We start from the raw sequence: 17986 nt of genomic DNA on the forward strand, positions 1-17986 counted from the left end.
TACACTTGACTAAATCAATATTTCAGAACATCAGCTCACCGACCAGTTTGTCATGAATATATATGATGACTGAATGGACGGCATTGCCCAGGTGATAAAAGTCTGCACAGGAAATTTATTATTTAACATATAACAACATTTACCATTCCAACTTTCAAACTTCATATCAAGAGATAAGTGTTTTGTGCAGTTTAAATAAGTTAAGAGGAAAAATAATACAACTGTAAAGGTCTTCAAACTTTGTCAAACAACTTTAATTTTCAAACTTTATATCATGACAAAATGTTTTGTGCAGGTCAAATAAATTAGAAAACAAAATAAAACAACTATAAAAGTTTTCAAATGTAAATGTGAAATAATTAGCAAGTAATAGCTAAATTAAGTTTGTTTTGCTATGAGTACAGTGAAACATGATTTGGTAATGATACAATTAATATGAACTGAGAAATAATAACAATTTGTGCTTAAAAATGTGTATAAAAAAGGTTACTGTTCCAGCAGAAGCTACCCATCAAAACTTTGGTACAAATGTAAGTTTGATATCAAACTGTACTGGTACTTTATTTGGTCTGGTACTTTATCTGATCGAATGGAGAGAAAATGTAGAGACAACTCCTACTCGAGATAATACAATTGTCCATTTAGAGTGTGCATATGGTCTACGATATATGATAAGAGCAGTAAAATGGTAAGGACTGCATAGGTCAGTGGTTAAATACGTGGTTTGAAACTTGCAATCTCCGTGATTTCAAATCCAGCATGAAACGGATATTTAATAACTAGATTTTAATAGCTATAGCTGGACATACCGAAATACACACAAACAAACTTGGTGATTCATATATTTAGATAAAACAAGTATGCAACAATGTAACAATGCAACATGATCACTAAGTTCAGTATCTAACAAAGCAAGGTTTTAACTTTTGATACAATAATCTGATAGATTAATTTACAAAATCTAAAAGAATTATGTTTATTATATATCACATTAAAATCAATTAAATTTTTTTGCATAAAACTATGTGTTGAACAATATTGCTAGAATTAAGGTTTTGCAAAAGATCTTGAATTAATATGAATTAGCCAAAGTTATGACAAGCAACTGGGCTTGCGCTGAATTAACAATTACACCAGTGATATACAGGCCCCCCCCCCATTGATTACACTGTATATCATTGGGGGGCTGTATATCATTGATTACACTCACAGATATCTGGGTATACACGTGTATAACTGTGAGAGTTATGAGGGAAAATAAAATATCGAACAGATATTACTGCTCATTGTTAATAGAAACACATTTACAAAATTCTACAGCAGCTCAAACATGCTACCTAGCAGTTGTTTAGGCGCAATAATATGTAACAGATAACCAGTGTTTAATGATTTGATACTGATAATTATAGTAACTCACCTGTTATTGACCCTGACCATGGTCAATACCTACACCTAGCTGGCGTTGTTACAAACCATGACAACTCACTTGTAGCTAATTGTCACCAACTAGCTGGTGTAATAATGACCAAAATAACCCACCTTCATAACGTTGTTACCAACTGCTATGAGCTCACCTGTGTTTCGCTGACATAATACTACGCATGATGACTTCCATAAACCAAGCTGAATGTGTCACTAATATCTATTTACCTAGAGCTAGCTGTTATTACACCCACCTGCTCCTGCTGAAGCCCTGAACAGCAAAATTAAGCATATAATAGCACTAGTTTTCATCTTAAGTCATATATTGTGACCAGTGTCGACACAAATGCCACCCAGAATTTTTAATCACAGTGAAGTAGAGGCACTTCATTAACATATTTGCTAACAGTAGTTTCGGCACAGGATTAGTGTGGGCCAATAAAAATAATCTGATAAGAAATATTCTGCACAAATTTTGAGAATTGCAAACAAGCAAACACTCAGCCGTGAAAATGTAACAAGTTATAAGAGAGTTAAATAGAACACGTGACAGCTGCGAGATGATTACACCAGCATGTAGACATACTGTAGCAACATAAGAGATCATCGATGCTTATCAACATGCTCAAGTGCAAAGATGTTTAAAGGTCTTCAGTAATATGACGCTCCCATTTGTAGACTGAGCAATCCCAGCCTGAACTGATGATGGTGTTATCATACGGGTGCCAGGACACGTCTCGTATCACATCTGGTTCATGCCCTATCCTATGACCATCATCCATATAACCCTTGAGAGATCGAATGATTTTCCCTGATAGCGCATCATATATGATGACTCGACCCATGCCGTCACCACTATATATGTAACGTTGACCAGTCGTAAATGACGGAGAGAAACGGCAGCGTATCAATGTCCTCATTACGCTGTGACCGTAGTAAGTCATCAAAGAGCAGTCGCCCGCTAGCTTCTCCTTTATCACTTTTCCAACATACGGCTGCCACCTGTAGTCCCAGTCTTGCTTAGACACCGCGTGTTTCGTAGCTTCGATACCTTCACTAGTCGCAAATTTTCTGATATCCCACAGCTTGATCGATTGATCTTTTGAATTGGTAATCAAGTAACGGCCATCGCCCCTGCTGTCAATGTGTGTGATAGAATCATGGTGACCAGACAGCTGACCGACTGGCACCGGTGCTACCTCACGGAGACATCGACGATCCCAAACTTTAACAACTGCATCCTCACCTCCGCTATAAAGTATATTGCCACTATCGTCAGCGAAACATACGGAACTAAGGTCATCGTCATGGGCGTCAATTTTCATTGTTCTCTTATGCAGTTCTCTGCTGAATATATAAATATAACCTCCATTGGTGCCAGCGACCAGTTCCGAATCATCAGCATTAAAGCGGACGGAGAAAACACCAGTCCTCTGGCGCGTATCAGCATCCAGATACAATGCATTATGCGTTTCTTGTTCCCCTCGAATATTGCAGATGTGAAGGTACTCAGACCAGCTTGCATAGACCAAATGATTACCGCCATGGCTGAAGTCCACATCTAAAACGCTCCAGCCAACATCCTTGCAATCTATCCTTTTTACCTTTGCCCATGAGTTGTTGCTCGTGTCAAATATTCTGATACGACAGTCCTGACAGGCAGACATAAACAAGTCTCCCTGCTTGTTGTATACCCCTACCAACATACAGTTTCAGGTCTGACAATTGACTAACCTACACAGAGAACATCTGATCAACAAAGTACAACACGCTGCACAAGAATCTAATGAGATGAGGGTGAACTGAGAAATATTACAAGTGCCTATAAATAGTAACTACTAAAAGAATACTAGAGTCAATACAGTCAAACCTCTACATACAAAGAATACTAGAGTCAATACAGTCAAACCTCTACATACAAAGTATAGTAGAGTCAATACAGTCAAACCTCTACATACAAAGAATACTAGAGTCAATACAGTCAAACCTCTACATACAAAGTATACTAGAGTCAATACAGTCAAACCTCTACATACAAAATATACCAGTCAATAAAGCCAAACCTCTACATACAAAGTATACTAGAGTCAATACGGTCAAACCTCTACATACAAAGTATACTAGAGTAAATACAGTCAAACCTCTACATACAAAGAATACTAGAGTCAATACAGTCAAACCTCTACATACAAAGTATACTAGATTCAATACAGTCAAACCTCTACGTACAAAGAATACTAGAGTCAATACAGTCAAACCTCTACATACTAGAAATTCTCCTGTCATACAGCCCATGAATTAAGTGATAATGGAAAAAGAAATAGTACTGCTGGTTGAGAAATGCAATATTAGCTGTCAAATGGCACTGCAGTGCAATAGGAGAACTGCAATAGTAGCTGCATTGTACTGGGTGTTATTATGTATAACAAACAGCAATAATGAAAGGAAAAGATATGTTTATATCTCTCCCCTGCAATAAATGCAATATTAGAAGTAAAATGGCAAACTGCTGTGTAATATACACAGGCTGGGGGGCTGTATATCATTGTTCATAGCAACCAATATCAAGAAGTTGTGATATTTATGTAGATTTCTGTATTTATATCTAAAAAAAAATTATGCTGAATTTAAAAATCTAAACAGATTTTAGCTGTTATTTAGATTTTAACATATTGCACACCATCGGTCACTATATACTTTGATCTTGTAAATTCGAATGATTATTCTTATAACTAAATCTTATAATCATCTTATAAAATCAAATAATTATTCTTACAATTAAATATTGTAATAATCTCATAAGAATCGTTAGAAAAATATCATCATCATTTCCTTTACTTTCACTGCTTTGGACATCAGTTGGAATACCAAAGTACTCATTATAAGTGTCCAAAATGTCAGAGTCCGATAGAATCAGCAAAAAAAACGGATTACTTTTAAGTACTTCTACGTTAATTACAGAAACCTTCAGCAATTGGACAATGCCACTGACTGGTGAAATGTGCACGTTTTTCTCGTGAAATGCCGACTTAATGTTTGTACTCTCTGTCGCACGGCCTTATTGGCGTTTCGTTGGCCGGTCTTAGCTTGGTAACATATTTAAATAGGTTTATATGTGTTTTGTATCATTATTATACTTAAACGACTCTCCACAAAAAAAGTTAAATTTTTTGATGGGATTTCGGTACAAGGGTTTAATAACGGCCGTTGACGGATAATTTTTCGGGAGTTGTGCGCGCATATGCATTTATCATAAATCTCCCAAACAATCGCTTCACTCGTGTTTGGTCATGGGACAAACTATATCAGAGTCAATACAGTCAAACCTCTACATACAAAATATACCAGAGTCAATACAGTTGAGCCTCTACGTACAAAATATACCAGAGTCAATACAGTTGAGCCTATACGTACAAAATATACCAGAGTCAACATAGTTGAACCTCTACGTACAAAGTATATAGAGGTATTATATCAGCTTAAATGACTCCTTGATAAATACTGCTAGTGTATTATATAAACCTACAACCCCTTGATAAATACTGTCAGTGTATTATATAAACCTACAACCCCTTGATAAATACTGTCAGTGTATTATATAAACCTACAACCCCTTGATAAATACTGCTAGTGTATTATATAAACCTACAACCCATTGATAAATACTGCTAGTGTATTATATAAACCTACAACTCCTTGATGAATACTGCTAGTGTATTATATAAACCTACAACCCCTTGATAAATACTGCTAGTGTATTATACAAAACCGTGTAAAAACTAGATTATATGTAAGAGATTAAATAAATACATGTAATTCAATCTATATAGGTATATATATTTTTCAAACTATGTGTGTATGTGTGTCCCTCCAGCTATAGCTAATAAAATCTTGGAAATTAAATTTTGCATTCTGATGGGTTTGAACTCACTACAATTACCACGAGCACATCACCAAGTTTCTTATTCGGACGCTCTACCACTGAACTAGAACGGCATAGTGACCAAAACTGTTTTCATATACCCTATAGACCATGCACACGCTAATTATTTTAGCCTTGTGTCCACGAGTTACGATGCCTCTGTTCAGAAATATTTTTGAACCTAAGTATATGCAACGTGATGGTTCTTCGTTTTTAGGGCTTAATTTATTCAGCCCCACGATATCGACAATAATTTATCTTGAACTTAAAATTTGCCGATTTGTGTACCGATTATATACAGTGGAACTTCGGGTCTTGGACACTTCGGTTCTCGACCAACTCGGTTTTCAAGCAAAGATTTTGAGATTTGCTCGTTTCGGATCTCGGACATAAATTCGGAGCAAACCGGAGCATGTGCATTGAAATTGGAACAGCTCTGGAAACAACATGGAAACATTCGTTAACAAACGGAGAAGCAATTTATGCTTAATAAATTCTTTACAAAAAGGGAAGAACCATCTTGGACGGCGTCTCCTTCAACGAAGAGATTTGCTAGGGAGATAACCCCTCCAGTCGAGCTACCCTAAATTGTTTTGGAAGAGGATTCTCCTTCAAAGATGTGAAGTAAATGTGCCATCGCTGTTTATATTCTCTTTTTCCTACGATTTTTGATGTAACTGATCTGTTGCATTTTTTTGCTGTTTCATCATAAATTTCTGCAATTTCTGTCATTGTATATTAACCTTTAATATTTACGATGTTTTAAGAGCAAAACATACGAAATGTTTACTTTTATTTTCTTTTTCCATCTTAATAAATAGAAAATCTTTAATTAAAATTAAACACGATCTATATCTATCCGTTTTTATTTATAGTATGCAGTACAGTTTATGGTGTGAAATGTAAAATACTTTACTGAAGTTGTTTTCTCGCCTTAGAATGGATTAAAATTTACTTACATTCAGTCTAATGAGAAAAACTGTTTCAGATCTCGAACAACCTTCTGGAACGAATTATGTTTGAGAACTGAGGATCCACTGTACGTTATTAAAGCCTGGTTTCCATATGACAGCGCAAGGCGCGCAACAAGGCGCACGACGTCGTGCGTAGGCCAGTTGTGATATGGAAACGTCAACGTACGACGGTCGCGCGACGTGCGTACGCTGATCGCAAGTATCCAACAGAATGGATCCTTGCGATGGGTGCGTGCGATTATGTATCCCACAATACACCGCTAGACCTTTTCAACCTATCCCACAATTCCAGCGAAAGGCTTTGTTCCGAAGAAATCGGTCTCCTGTACGAAAGAGTAAGCCTGATTTTTATATGGCAGCGTAATTTCGCAACGGAGGTCAGTTTTTCCGAAGAAATATGTCTCTCCTACGAAAAAGTAAGGAAAATATCCACCCTGTCCAATGCAAGCATGGAGCTTACGCGCGATATGGAAACACTGCCTCGCGGCCCAAGAAATGCATTGCGCACGATCACTGGGCCGCGCGCGATCATTGCGTTGTCATATGGAAACCAGGCTTAAAAGATATAAATTGCTGAAAATATGAAATTTTAAATTTACTAAAGGTTTGGAAACCTTTAGTTGTTTTATTTATTTTTAATTTAGTTGTCCTGCACAAAACTTTTAGTTACAGTTGTTTGACGAAGTTTGAAAAGCTTTACAGTTGTTTTTATTTTCTTTTAATTTATTTCAACTACACAAAACACTTCTTTCATGATATGTAGTTTGAAAGTTAGAATGGCACATGTTGTTATATGTTAAATAAAAATCAATTTTCTGTCCAAATATTTTTTTATTACCCGGGCAACGCCGGGTGGCACGGCTAGTCTTCACTATAATAAGAGCCGTGTCCGTTCATAAGCCCAAAGCCAAACTCAAAAGTTAAAAAAAATTCATCCTACAATATTGAACTCGGATACTCTGCAGCTAGAGACACTGTCTAATGCACACAAGACCACTTTGCAGAATCATGGAATAAGTGTGCACATACTTATTACACATGATGATCCCTCAGAGACTGCCAGAGTACTAGTCATATATATATATACACATTGCAATGTTTGTTTGTCATATGTCTAGTTAATAGCGATTGGTTAAAATACCTTAACTGTGCAAACACTGTTGGTTACTACTAACAGGCTTGCAGTCCAGTGCATGGCTTGCAGTCCAATGCGTCGTGAGATAACATTATGTGTAATGATGATAAGCACAAATATTCCATAGTGTGGCAAGGTGGCTGCATGGTTTAGTGGTAGCATGCTCAGTTTCACAGCCGTGCATTTAAATGTACGGGTTTGACTACGGAAAGATGCAATCTTTTTCCTCAACACTCTTAGCTAGCTTCAGACAGATGGAAGGATGGGCATAGCTCTTCTTATAGTAAAAATTAAAATATTAGTTCAAGTTACTAGCTTAGGTTACTCAAATTCATTGGGTAAAAAAACTAAGCCAATGGCAACTACATTATCAGCCACTCTTTGTAAGCTGTTTATCATCTTGAGCAAATGTGAAGCATAAGTAAGAAATGCTTTTCAACAATCTGTTTTATCAGTTCCTCAAAGTTTTCAAATATTTGAAATAAACTAATGCCTTTATGTAAAAGTTACAATGGTAAATGTTGTAGATGTTGCTGATTAAAAATATATTTTCTGGGCAAAAACACTTTTTACTACCAGTGCAACGCCAGGCATTCAACTATTAAGCAATAAAAAGATGTTTTGTTGTTATTTGCTAAGGCGAGCCAACAAAAGTGTAAGCTCGGCAGCGGGTAAGCCAGATGTTGGATGAATTCATTATTAAAGACATTCATAAGTACAGGTTTGAATGCATGAAAATTAATACAGAAAGAGTCACATACAAACAATACTAACCGCAGAAAAACTTTTCATTAGCCTTGAGTAGTCTGGCTGGACGATATGTAGTAGGAAGAAATGAAAGAGCTGTGGCAGCTCGTTGACCCAGACTGGTGTTTGTCTGATTGCTTAGACAGCCAATCTCTCTCATGCAGAGCATGCCTGGCACTGATGAAAAATTGGGCAGATGCTTTTTAAGCGGATTCAACTCTCCCGCCTCATACAGCGTCTGCTGTTTGAAATCACCTAGAAAAAATGTCGATACAATATGATCTCTCACCAGCCATGTTTAATTCGTGCAGATTGGATAACTCCAGCGAGATTCAGGCAACATAGATTGACGGTTAAACATAAGCAAGTGGATTTCGAGCAGACGGATGGACATACAGAACACATTTCAATAAACTTACATTAAACATACCACGTTGTATCATGATTACAAGACTTCTTAATATGGTAGAAACTCAGCAATAAAAACAAGGACACCTTTTGGTCAAAACATTTGCCTAAACAATTTCAGTCAATGCATGTGGTTCTTGCTATTGACCATATTTCATCCAATGCAAACAGCAATGAAACCATGATTACCACAGTTGTTCTATGAAGCCAGTGTCTATAACTCGGAGAGGAGAATTTCGACTATTGATAGAATAGATTTTAGTCAACCTTTTGAGTGCATTAAATATTGAATTAGATCTCCATTGATACCTTTCCACAGTTCTCGCCAAAGTCACTAACAAAGTTATAGTTATTAACGGTTATTAGCTATTGAAGAGCAAACAATCCCCAGTAATCAATATGGTATTTGGTCACGTCGCTAAAATTATGGTACGCAGACGGAAAACACAGACCTACAATGCCACTTATGTCAACTAAAGGTACAAGCCTTTTAACAAGTTATATCACAAGTAAAGCTACCAAACATTAGAAGAGAGACTTCAACAGCGTTTCTTGAAAATTGAGTGTTTCGTTATTTGGTACAGAAATAATGAGCCTAACACAGTCATAGCATTGACACAGTTCTTATACCCTGAGTAATAAAACGTTACTGCCGTATCAACCACAAGGGAAACGGCGAATCAAGGATTCTGAGCACAATTGAATACATATAAAACTAGCTTGATTATTTTGGCCCAACCTCCCAAACCCACAATACATAAATGGTTTTTTACATGCAAATACATGTAGAAAACCATTTACATAAAGATCTCTTATGGCACTTAACCCCTGAGAACTGGTGTAGCAAGACAGTTTCTGACTAGCAAGGAAAACCAGCCCTTGAGTCCGCCTTCAAGACCTATGAATATTATGAAGCATAAACTAAAACCAGCCCTTGAGTCCATCTTCAGGAGCTATGAATATTAGCAACCATAAACTAAAACAATCTTTTGAGTCCATCTTCAGAAACTATGAATATTAGCAACCATAAACTAAACCCATCCTTTGAGTCCATTTTCAAGACCTATGAATATTAGCAACCATAAACTAAAACCATCAATTGAGTCCATTTTCAGAACCTATGAATAGTAGCAACCATAAATTAAAACCATCCTTTGAGTCCATTTTCAGGACCTATGAATATTAGCAACCATAAACTAAAACCCTCCCTCGAGTCCATCTTCAGGACCTATGAATATTAGCAAACATAGATAAAAAACCATCCTTTGAGTCCATTTTCATGACCTATGAATATTAGCAACTATAAACTAAAGCCATCCTTCGAGTCAATCTTCAGGACCTATGAATATTAGCAACCATAAACTAAAACCATCCTTTTGAGTCCATTTTCAGAACCTATGAATATTAGCCACCATAAACTACAACCATCAATCGAGTCCATTTTTAGAACCTATGAATATTAGCAAGCATAAACTAAAACCATCTATTGAGTCTACCTTCAGGAACTAGGCTAAAAGCCAAGAATGAGCAGTTGCATATGAGTATGCAACGTCTTTAGCGTATTATACCTATGTGTACAAATGTGAGTAATAAATTTCCAACGCGTTATATAGGTATGTACAAAAACAAGAAATAAGTCTTCAGCGTGTTAAACATGTGGGTACAAATTGTTAGTGAGATGTTGCAGAAGAAACTTTCATGCATAAACATACATGATCTTAACATTATCAGCCAAGCTGAGGACCTTAGCGATATGTTAAAGGTCTGCATTGTCATCTTCCGCTCAATCCTATTTCTAAGACAATTCACCTGATAGGTAAAAACAGATTCTATAAAAGTCTAGCAGGAGCTGTGTAAATACCAGAACTTTCTAATATTTGTAAAACAATTAAAAAGTTTACAATGGGTTCTATAAGATCAATTACCTCTCACATGTCTTGACAAGACTATTTCAAATATAAATTGAACCAATGGAAAATAAATTAATGACTCTTTTTGAAAAATAGGATGGTCACTATCTATAATGGCCAGTTCAATAAAACATGCAAAAAAGTTATGAAAATATAAAAAAAACAAATGAGAATACATTGATTTGCATTTATACAAATATTTTTGATTCACAGCAGACAATTAAAAGAGAGAAGTAAGGAAAAAGCGACGAGAAAGTGAGCCGAAACAACCACATTCAAACAATAGCAAACCTACTTTTATCTATGACAGATGTGTCAGGCTTTTCAGGAGCTTTAGGCAAGCGGGAGTGCCACCTTGATCGGATACCCCATGTGTTGTAGGTCGAGTCATCGTCGCTGTCATCCGAGCTCTCAATATCACAGTCTGTACGTGTTCGAATCTAATTCACAGCAAATTAAGCTGAAGAAGTGAGTTGCAGATGGCCTCTATGCACATGAAGGCTATACAACAGCAGCATACTATTATTCAGAAACTGAGGATTAGAGCAGTATAAACAGCAGCTGGTGTATAAAAAAGCAGCTGGGTACAGAAATCATTCAGGCAATCCGGTGATCTAACTATTCATTGCTATTATGCTCTCTGTACAGATCTATGTCTGTGATAATAAATAGAAAGTCAAACATTCATTTGGTATTTCTTTTACCCCAATAACATTTTGAGTTCCGTGGAGTAGATAACGAAGAACATTCATGACACTAGAATTCAAATCATCATCCATTACTTCTGCTTCATCTGAAGTAGACAGCGTTGAATCTAACTCCTCGTCACCTGATGTGCTCGACTGCGACATTTCTACTAGTTACTAGTTAGTTACCTGCAATAACATTGTTCTGGGCTATTCACGTTAAACAGATTAGTTTGCTGATGTGAAGTGCTGAATAATGAGTATGTGAGGATATCTCTTGATGACACACCATTAGCATACTAACTCGGAGTTTCATCATCCAATCTAACTGATCCAGCCAAAATAGAACTGAACCATCCAAATTAACATGCATTATTCATCTAAGCCACTGATGAAAATACAAAACAGCTGTAGACAGAAAGCAGACGTCACATGACATGAACTAAATAATCGGGACTCGTATAATCGGAGAGCTTCCACAGATATTAACTGGTTTCTAAGCACTCTGAAGAAATACAAGTGCTAATTTGAGCAAAGCTGCATTAGAGATTTAAACCGAGCAAAACATGATTACCTCGCCATCATGAAATTTCAAAATTAGGAACTTAATAGCAGATTGCTAAAATTCTCTTGAAGTAAAACACTTATTAAGTATCTTGTTGTGTATAAAGCCTTGTTGGTGGCTGACTTGAAAAATGGTATTTATTATTTTTTTAAATAAATTTAGAACAAATGTACAAAATGTTTTCACTATAATATAATCTCTAGGTCTCTCCCTAATCTCAATAGTCTAGAATTCTCTAGTTAAAACTGAATATGCAAAGTAAAACTGAAGAATGAAAATAAATCGAGAACATTCACATGAATTTGGCAAAATGAAGATTACTCCAATTATAAATAATCTGGTTGTCATGTCGAGACATCTCAAGTTTGTTTACGTGTCATCATCGTTGACAACAATGATGACAAGACAAGTTTGAGACATGTATTAATTTGTAGCAGCCCATTTAGAAACATGTTCCGCTTGCAGTGTTCAAAGACATCTTGGTTTATGAAAGCTTACACACATTTTTTTCAGAGTATTTAGAGACATGATTCGTTTGTAGTATTTGAAAGCATGTCTAGCTTTCATTATTGAAAGACGTGCTTAGTCTGCTGTGTTTAAAGACTTTTTTAACTTGCGCATGTAGATGATTTGTGAACTGTTTACAGACAACCACCATGCCCAGTTTATAATCAATAGTTTAGTTTACATATATATATATATAAACTATAGTTTAGTTTATACATATATATAAACTAAACTATAGTTTTTAGTTTATATAGGCCCTATATAAGCTAAACTATAGTTAAAGCTATATAATTTAAAACTATGTAGTGATATAGTTTTAACTATATATTTTAGAGTTAAAACTATATAGTTATAAACTATAACTATATAGTTAATGGTTAAAACTGGTTGTAATTTAATCATTTTAGAATCTTACAGAAAATCTTGTAGTGTAACTTTAAATAACTTTTGCATTCTGCAAGCTTTGTGGACAAAGATCTCAAGCAGAATTCTCTTTGTTATCTCGTTACTAACTTACATATTATAGCACCAAACGTTATAACTGACTGAACTTTTCTAACCTGCAGGATCAAATACATATCGCAACATTACCTGCAAATATGTGCAACACTGAAAACAATTTTTGAGCCTAGTTCATAATTTTCATATTAGACTTCACATTGGTTGCCAGCTTGTGATATTAATCTTTGTCGTAATGTTCCAATCAGATTTAACATGAGAAGAAATTGCTATCTTTTGATAGATATTAAAGGATAGATGTGCAGATTTCTTGCAAAACATCAACTAATAGAAACGCATGATATAAAAGCAAATGAGAGAAGTATTCAAATATGTTTATTTTAAAAAGCACGCACACGAAAAACTTCAATTCAACCATAACGCCATTGAGCAATGTAGTGTATTACAATCAATAGTGAGCAAATAACATTTCAATAAGCGTGAGATGTTAGGTTTCAAATAACACCTTTAGACGATTACAAACGAAAAGCATGTTTTTAATGGCCTAACATCATTCAACGCATGACCCTTCTTCTAAAACAGATTAGCAATTCTAGACCATGTGAGCAAAACTTACGGTGTTAGGCTGCACATTAATTTAAAGAATGTTATTAAAAAGTAACGAAAATCTCTCTGGCCACGAATACAGATCTGCAAACTCTATGCTACCCGTATGCGGACAGCATAAATGACCGTCTTGGAAACTATCTAGCCATCCGAGCCTACAAAAATAGAATGAACAATAATTATAGCCAGTTATATAAGTGTCTCTAGTGTCCATAGATCTAAATCGTGCATTTCAAGCGTGCATGTACGTTTATAATCCTAATTTATAAAATACTTCCTAGTTTTATGTCCATGACGTTAATTTTATGTCTATGACGCTCACTCTTCAGCGAAAAGTCGGAGATGTAATATCCTTTTGCCGCAACATCGACCAGCTTCACTCGGGGCTGTCCCAACCACGGAACTGGTTTTACAAAGGAAAAATACATAACGCCTACTGAGACAAAAAATCAAAACGTTTTTTTTCTGTGTCCCATGCATGTTATGTTTATCATTGTGCTTGTATTTCCTAAAACCGATAAAAATGGTAAACACAGCTGAGTTATATACGTGTACTAGTAATGTTGCTAATGCATAATAAAGCTGGCATATCAGCAGTGTTCAAGTTATAAAGCTAGCACATTAGAAGTGATTACATAAAGCTTGCACGTTGCTATTGATCACATAGAGCTAATACATAAGTACTTAATGACCATTTTAAGGAAGGAGTATTCTCGAACTCGTTATAACATGCATTTGTTGCAGCGTTTTAGCCAATTTTACATAGAATACCGAATTCGGCTAAAACTAAATTCAAGAGTTGTAATTCTCTGTTTGGTTTAAAAACAGAAATAATAGTCACTCCGTACAACATGATGCCCGGATGATACATTTCGTGTTTGCACCGAGCGTCGGCTCAGATTTTATGTTATTTTTTAGTAGGCCTACTTGGCTCTAATCGATCCGTTCAATTATGTTTTCATTTGCAGTATCATGTTTATATCTGATCTCGTTTGGTACAGATTCATGTTTTTATTTTGTAATTACTCATAATGCTGCAGTTTCCACTCTTAACAAGTTTTTGTACTCTGCGTGTGATGCTCCTATTGAGTATTCAGACATGTCCAACTCTAGACTAATACTTGCTGTTTTAAGAATACTGCTCAATCTTTAAATTTTATTTTCTTTCGTATCAGATTTGTGTATAGTCAAACATTTTAGCCCAGTTGTGAACCAACACAGTGATTCTCAATTACTATAATCACAACCATTTTGTCTTGGCACCATCAAGCTTAAATTTGTCCACAATATTCTTATCAACAAATGGTTGTTCATGTTCACTGTCGCTAAGCGATATAACTATATTAATCACTTTTGCACAGGCATCTGATGCAGATGTTTCGCACCCTCATTTTCTAGCAGTTTTGTGTGATGCTAGTCTATATGCTTGGTCAAATATCATTTGAAGCTGTTGTATAATGAGATAAAACCTACTTGTTTTAGGCTGTGAAAGAAAGAACACCTATATTTCTTCTCTGCATGTATATGCCATCTCTGCCCTGATCCTTGTGACATCTATAACTTCAATAATATTTTGCAACTGCAGTGTTCTTAGATATCAAGATAACCTGGACTAAGCAACACTAAGCATACAACATACCCTTTTTGACCAATAAAAGATCTGACAGGAATCTCAACTAACTGTATAATTGAAAATGGTCATCTTCCAAAAACTTACTGCAATTCCATCTCTCAGCTATTATTTGGCTAATTTCTACCACTACGAAAATGTTGTCAATATGGTGACTCCACAACTGTGACTGTTGGCTCTTCTGTTTTCATCTTGCTTTCACTAGGGTGTGCTGGCACGAAAATTATCTGATGGATGGGGTACCGTGAAAGGTGTTGTGACAATCATAGTTGTTGGCATTGACTCGAAGCTTGTGTAACCAGCTTGCTCTTATAAGAGTGAAAGTACACTCTCAGCAATCCTACTCAAACGAGCTAATTGCTCGATAGCCTCCCTAAATACATCATCATTTTCCAAATCCATGACATGTGCCTCACACTTGGCTCTCAGCTTAGCGGTGTCTCTTTCAAAGCTCTTCCGTTCTTCTTTTCCTCTTTTGTCACTCCTTTTAGCTAAATCATCTCTGGCTAGCATTTTAGTACCAAAACCTTTACTAAAAGTGAACCAACCTTTCTCATGATAGGCGCTGTTTTGGCTCACTTTCTAATACTTGTTTAATTTGGCATAACTTCTCTCACAAGCCATGTGCATAGACTTAATCTTTTTTGGGTGACGTAGTAGCTTAGATTTGACTGCCTCGCCCACTTTTGCTGAATACACTTATTTTGTGTCGGAACAAGTTCTGTTTGCCCTGCTTGACTATAACTCTATTGAACAGTGATTTTGCCATCACTTCTTCTGCAACTATTGCCAGGACAATTTGTTGCTAAATGGTCGCATTTGGCTTTGCAAACCATGTCTTACTTCCTTTACTATGTACCAAAGGCTTGCTCATCTCAAATATGTTACGACCTGTAGTACCTCAACCCCCTACCTTGCTGCTTTCTACTGCCCCTATTTATTGCCAAACTATATTTGATTGTCACTCTGCCTTCACAATTGCTACTCATTCTTTTCCTACCTTTGCCCTAACTATCTTTTTTTACCTACAGATCATGCTTTGCTGTCATTTGTGGTCTATGGTAGGATTCGAAACATGACAACTTCGTTTACTACCATCTAAGGTTGGGCTTCACAGCTGATCTTGGATGAGTTACCAACTACTACCCTGCAGGATGAATTTATTTGCGGGGTTAAATTTCGCGAAAATTGCCTTTTCACGCATATTCGTGGATTAATTTATTCGCGACTGAACACTGTCACTCTCTATGAAGAGTTAACTCTATTGCAGCTAGAAACAGAGTTAACCCTACGCATGCGCACACCGCGTGTTTCGGTGTGCGCATACACCGAAACACGATGTACACCACAGCTTGCAACCACGAGTCGATCATGCTAAGCTATAATTTTTTTGCTGCGTTCAGAGGTCTTCACGAATATTCCTAGATTTGGAGGCCTTTGATGAACCAACAATTCGTGGTAAGTAATGAGTTTTTTCAAAACCATCTACTAAATTAGTTGAATTTTACTATGGTTCTTCGGTAAAACGCAATATTTATTTTTTCCATCCCTACCGCTTCATTATTTGTTTTAGTGTGAGAGAGAGATTTTTCATCATTCACGGAAGCACAATGACTGCAAGGATGGTAGATGTCATTCTTAGAAGATCACAAATCATTCAGGGAGGTCTTGAAATTGAGGTAGAAGTGACCACAGCTGCTAATGAGGAGAATATATCTGTTTTAAAAAGGGAACAAAAACGCCTTTTCGAGCACAAATTTTTGGCCAACCGGCAGAACATAGTGGCAATAGTAAGCCACGAGGAGAGTTCTGATGATAACTTCCTTACCAGCCATGTAGTAGCGAGAGAATCGCCTTTAACATCTACCCAAGACTGTGACATCAATATAGAGCTGCTACTACCAAAATAACTAGTCAGAGAGCACCATTACACGCTAGTATTCACTTATCAAGAGTATCAGTTTAATTTTATTGCTAGACAACCGCCATATAGACTTAACTGTTATATTTACTCCGTTCATCGTTTGTAAAATTTTATTTGTATTTGAAATATTTTATTTGTACACTCAAGTTTGTAATAAATTATAATATATCTATACATGAAATGAAATATATAATATAATCATGTTTGCTGCAGCAATATTAAGGAGTTGTTGTTGATGTAGGGGTCTAGGTTGACTGGTTGCTTCTCTGCCAATACTCCTGCCTTGATGAATATTACTACTTGTTTCTAGTTTTTGTAATCGGAATAGGTTATGTTTCATTCTCAATCTGCAGTGAACACATGTAAGAAAAAATATTAATAAGTGTTAAGGAACTACAAAAACGATAGCTGAAGTATTTAATGAAAGCGATCAGTTTAAACAAAAGAATTAACTAATGCAGTTAATTATAGAAAAACGTATCTGCACTGCAAATCAAATACATACCATAATGTCTAGATCAGAATCATGATCGTCCTCAACATCGGTATTAGAGATTGATGGAGTTGATTTCATTGTAAAAAGACTAGGAGAGATTTTTTGCGATGACGAAGCCATGCCGAATAACTTGTGAAAACCTTGAATAATTTTGTAAAGTTTGATGCAATGGCAATAAAACTCGAAGCCCCGGCGATGATTTTAAAGAAGTTTTGGAACTCGGCTACATTTAGTACTTCTGCCTAGCGGCTATTTTTGCGATGACGTCATTCTGCATATCTTGTGACAACCTTGAATAATTTTGTAAAGAAATGTGATGCATTGGCAATGGTGTTAGCTCAAAGCCCAGGCAATGATTTTAAAAATGTTTTGGAACTCAACTACGTTTAGTATTTATGCCTAGCGGCTAGTTTTTAATTTGATGCAGTAGTTATTCTCCCTTATGATTAATAATAGAACTAATTATTCGCGGAATTTAATAATTCGCGGAATTGACTGTTCGCAAAATCACGAATTTTTATAACCAACGAATATTTTCATTCTGTAGGGTATGTCATCTTTTACTACAGCTGTTGAAAACACTTCCATTGTATCT

General features: G+C 36.0%; 1 protein-coding gene across 1 annotated transcript; it reads right to left on the reverse strand.

Annotated features, from left to right (window-relative positions):
* Nucleotides 1-1733: 1733 nt before the first annotated feature.
* On the reverse strand, nucleotides 1734-13488 carry LOC137402653 (DDB1- and CUL4-associated factor 11-like). Its single transcript, XM_068089161.1, has 5 exons — nucleotides 13352-13488; nucleotides 11223-11393; nucleotides 10814-10958; nucleotides 8228-8455; nucleotides 1734-3118 (listed from the first exon to the last, which is right to left on the reverse strand). Exons 2-5 carry the CDS (start codon nucleotides 11367-11369, stop codon nucleotides 2064-2066), a joined length of 1575 nt encoding a protein of 524 aa, XP_067945262.1. The 5' UTR covers nucleotides 11370-11393; nucleotides 13352-13488; the 3' UTR covers nucleotides 1734-2063.
* Nucleotides 13489-17986: the final 4498 nt, after the last annotated feature.

The sequence above is a fragment of the Watersipora subatra genome, chromosome 1, assembly GCF_963576615.1.
Source record: "Watersipora subatra chromosome 1, tzWatSuba1.1, whole genome shotgun sequence".
NCBI lineage: Eukaryota > Metazoa > Bryozoa > Gymnolaemata > Cheilostomatida > Watersiporidae > Watersipora > Watersipora subatra.

Bases quoted from the DNA above. Each gene is read 5' to 3' on its own strand.
- LOC137402653 (XM_068089161.1), bottom strand. From the start codon at position 11,369: ATGTCGCAGTCGAGCACATCAGGTGACGAGGAGTTAGATTCAACGCTG. The intron at 10,959-11,222 runs GTAAAAGAAATA...GCTGTGAATTAG, and splicing joins GAACTCAAAATGTTATTGGG to ATTCGAACACGTACAGACTG. The intron at 8,456-10,813 runs GTAGGTTTGCTA...CATTTTTTCTAG, and splicing joins CACATCTGTCATAGATAAAA to GTGATTTCAAACAGCAGACG.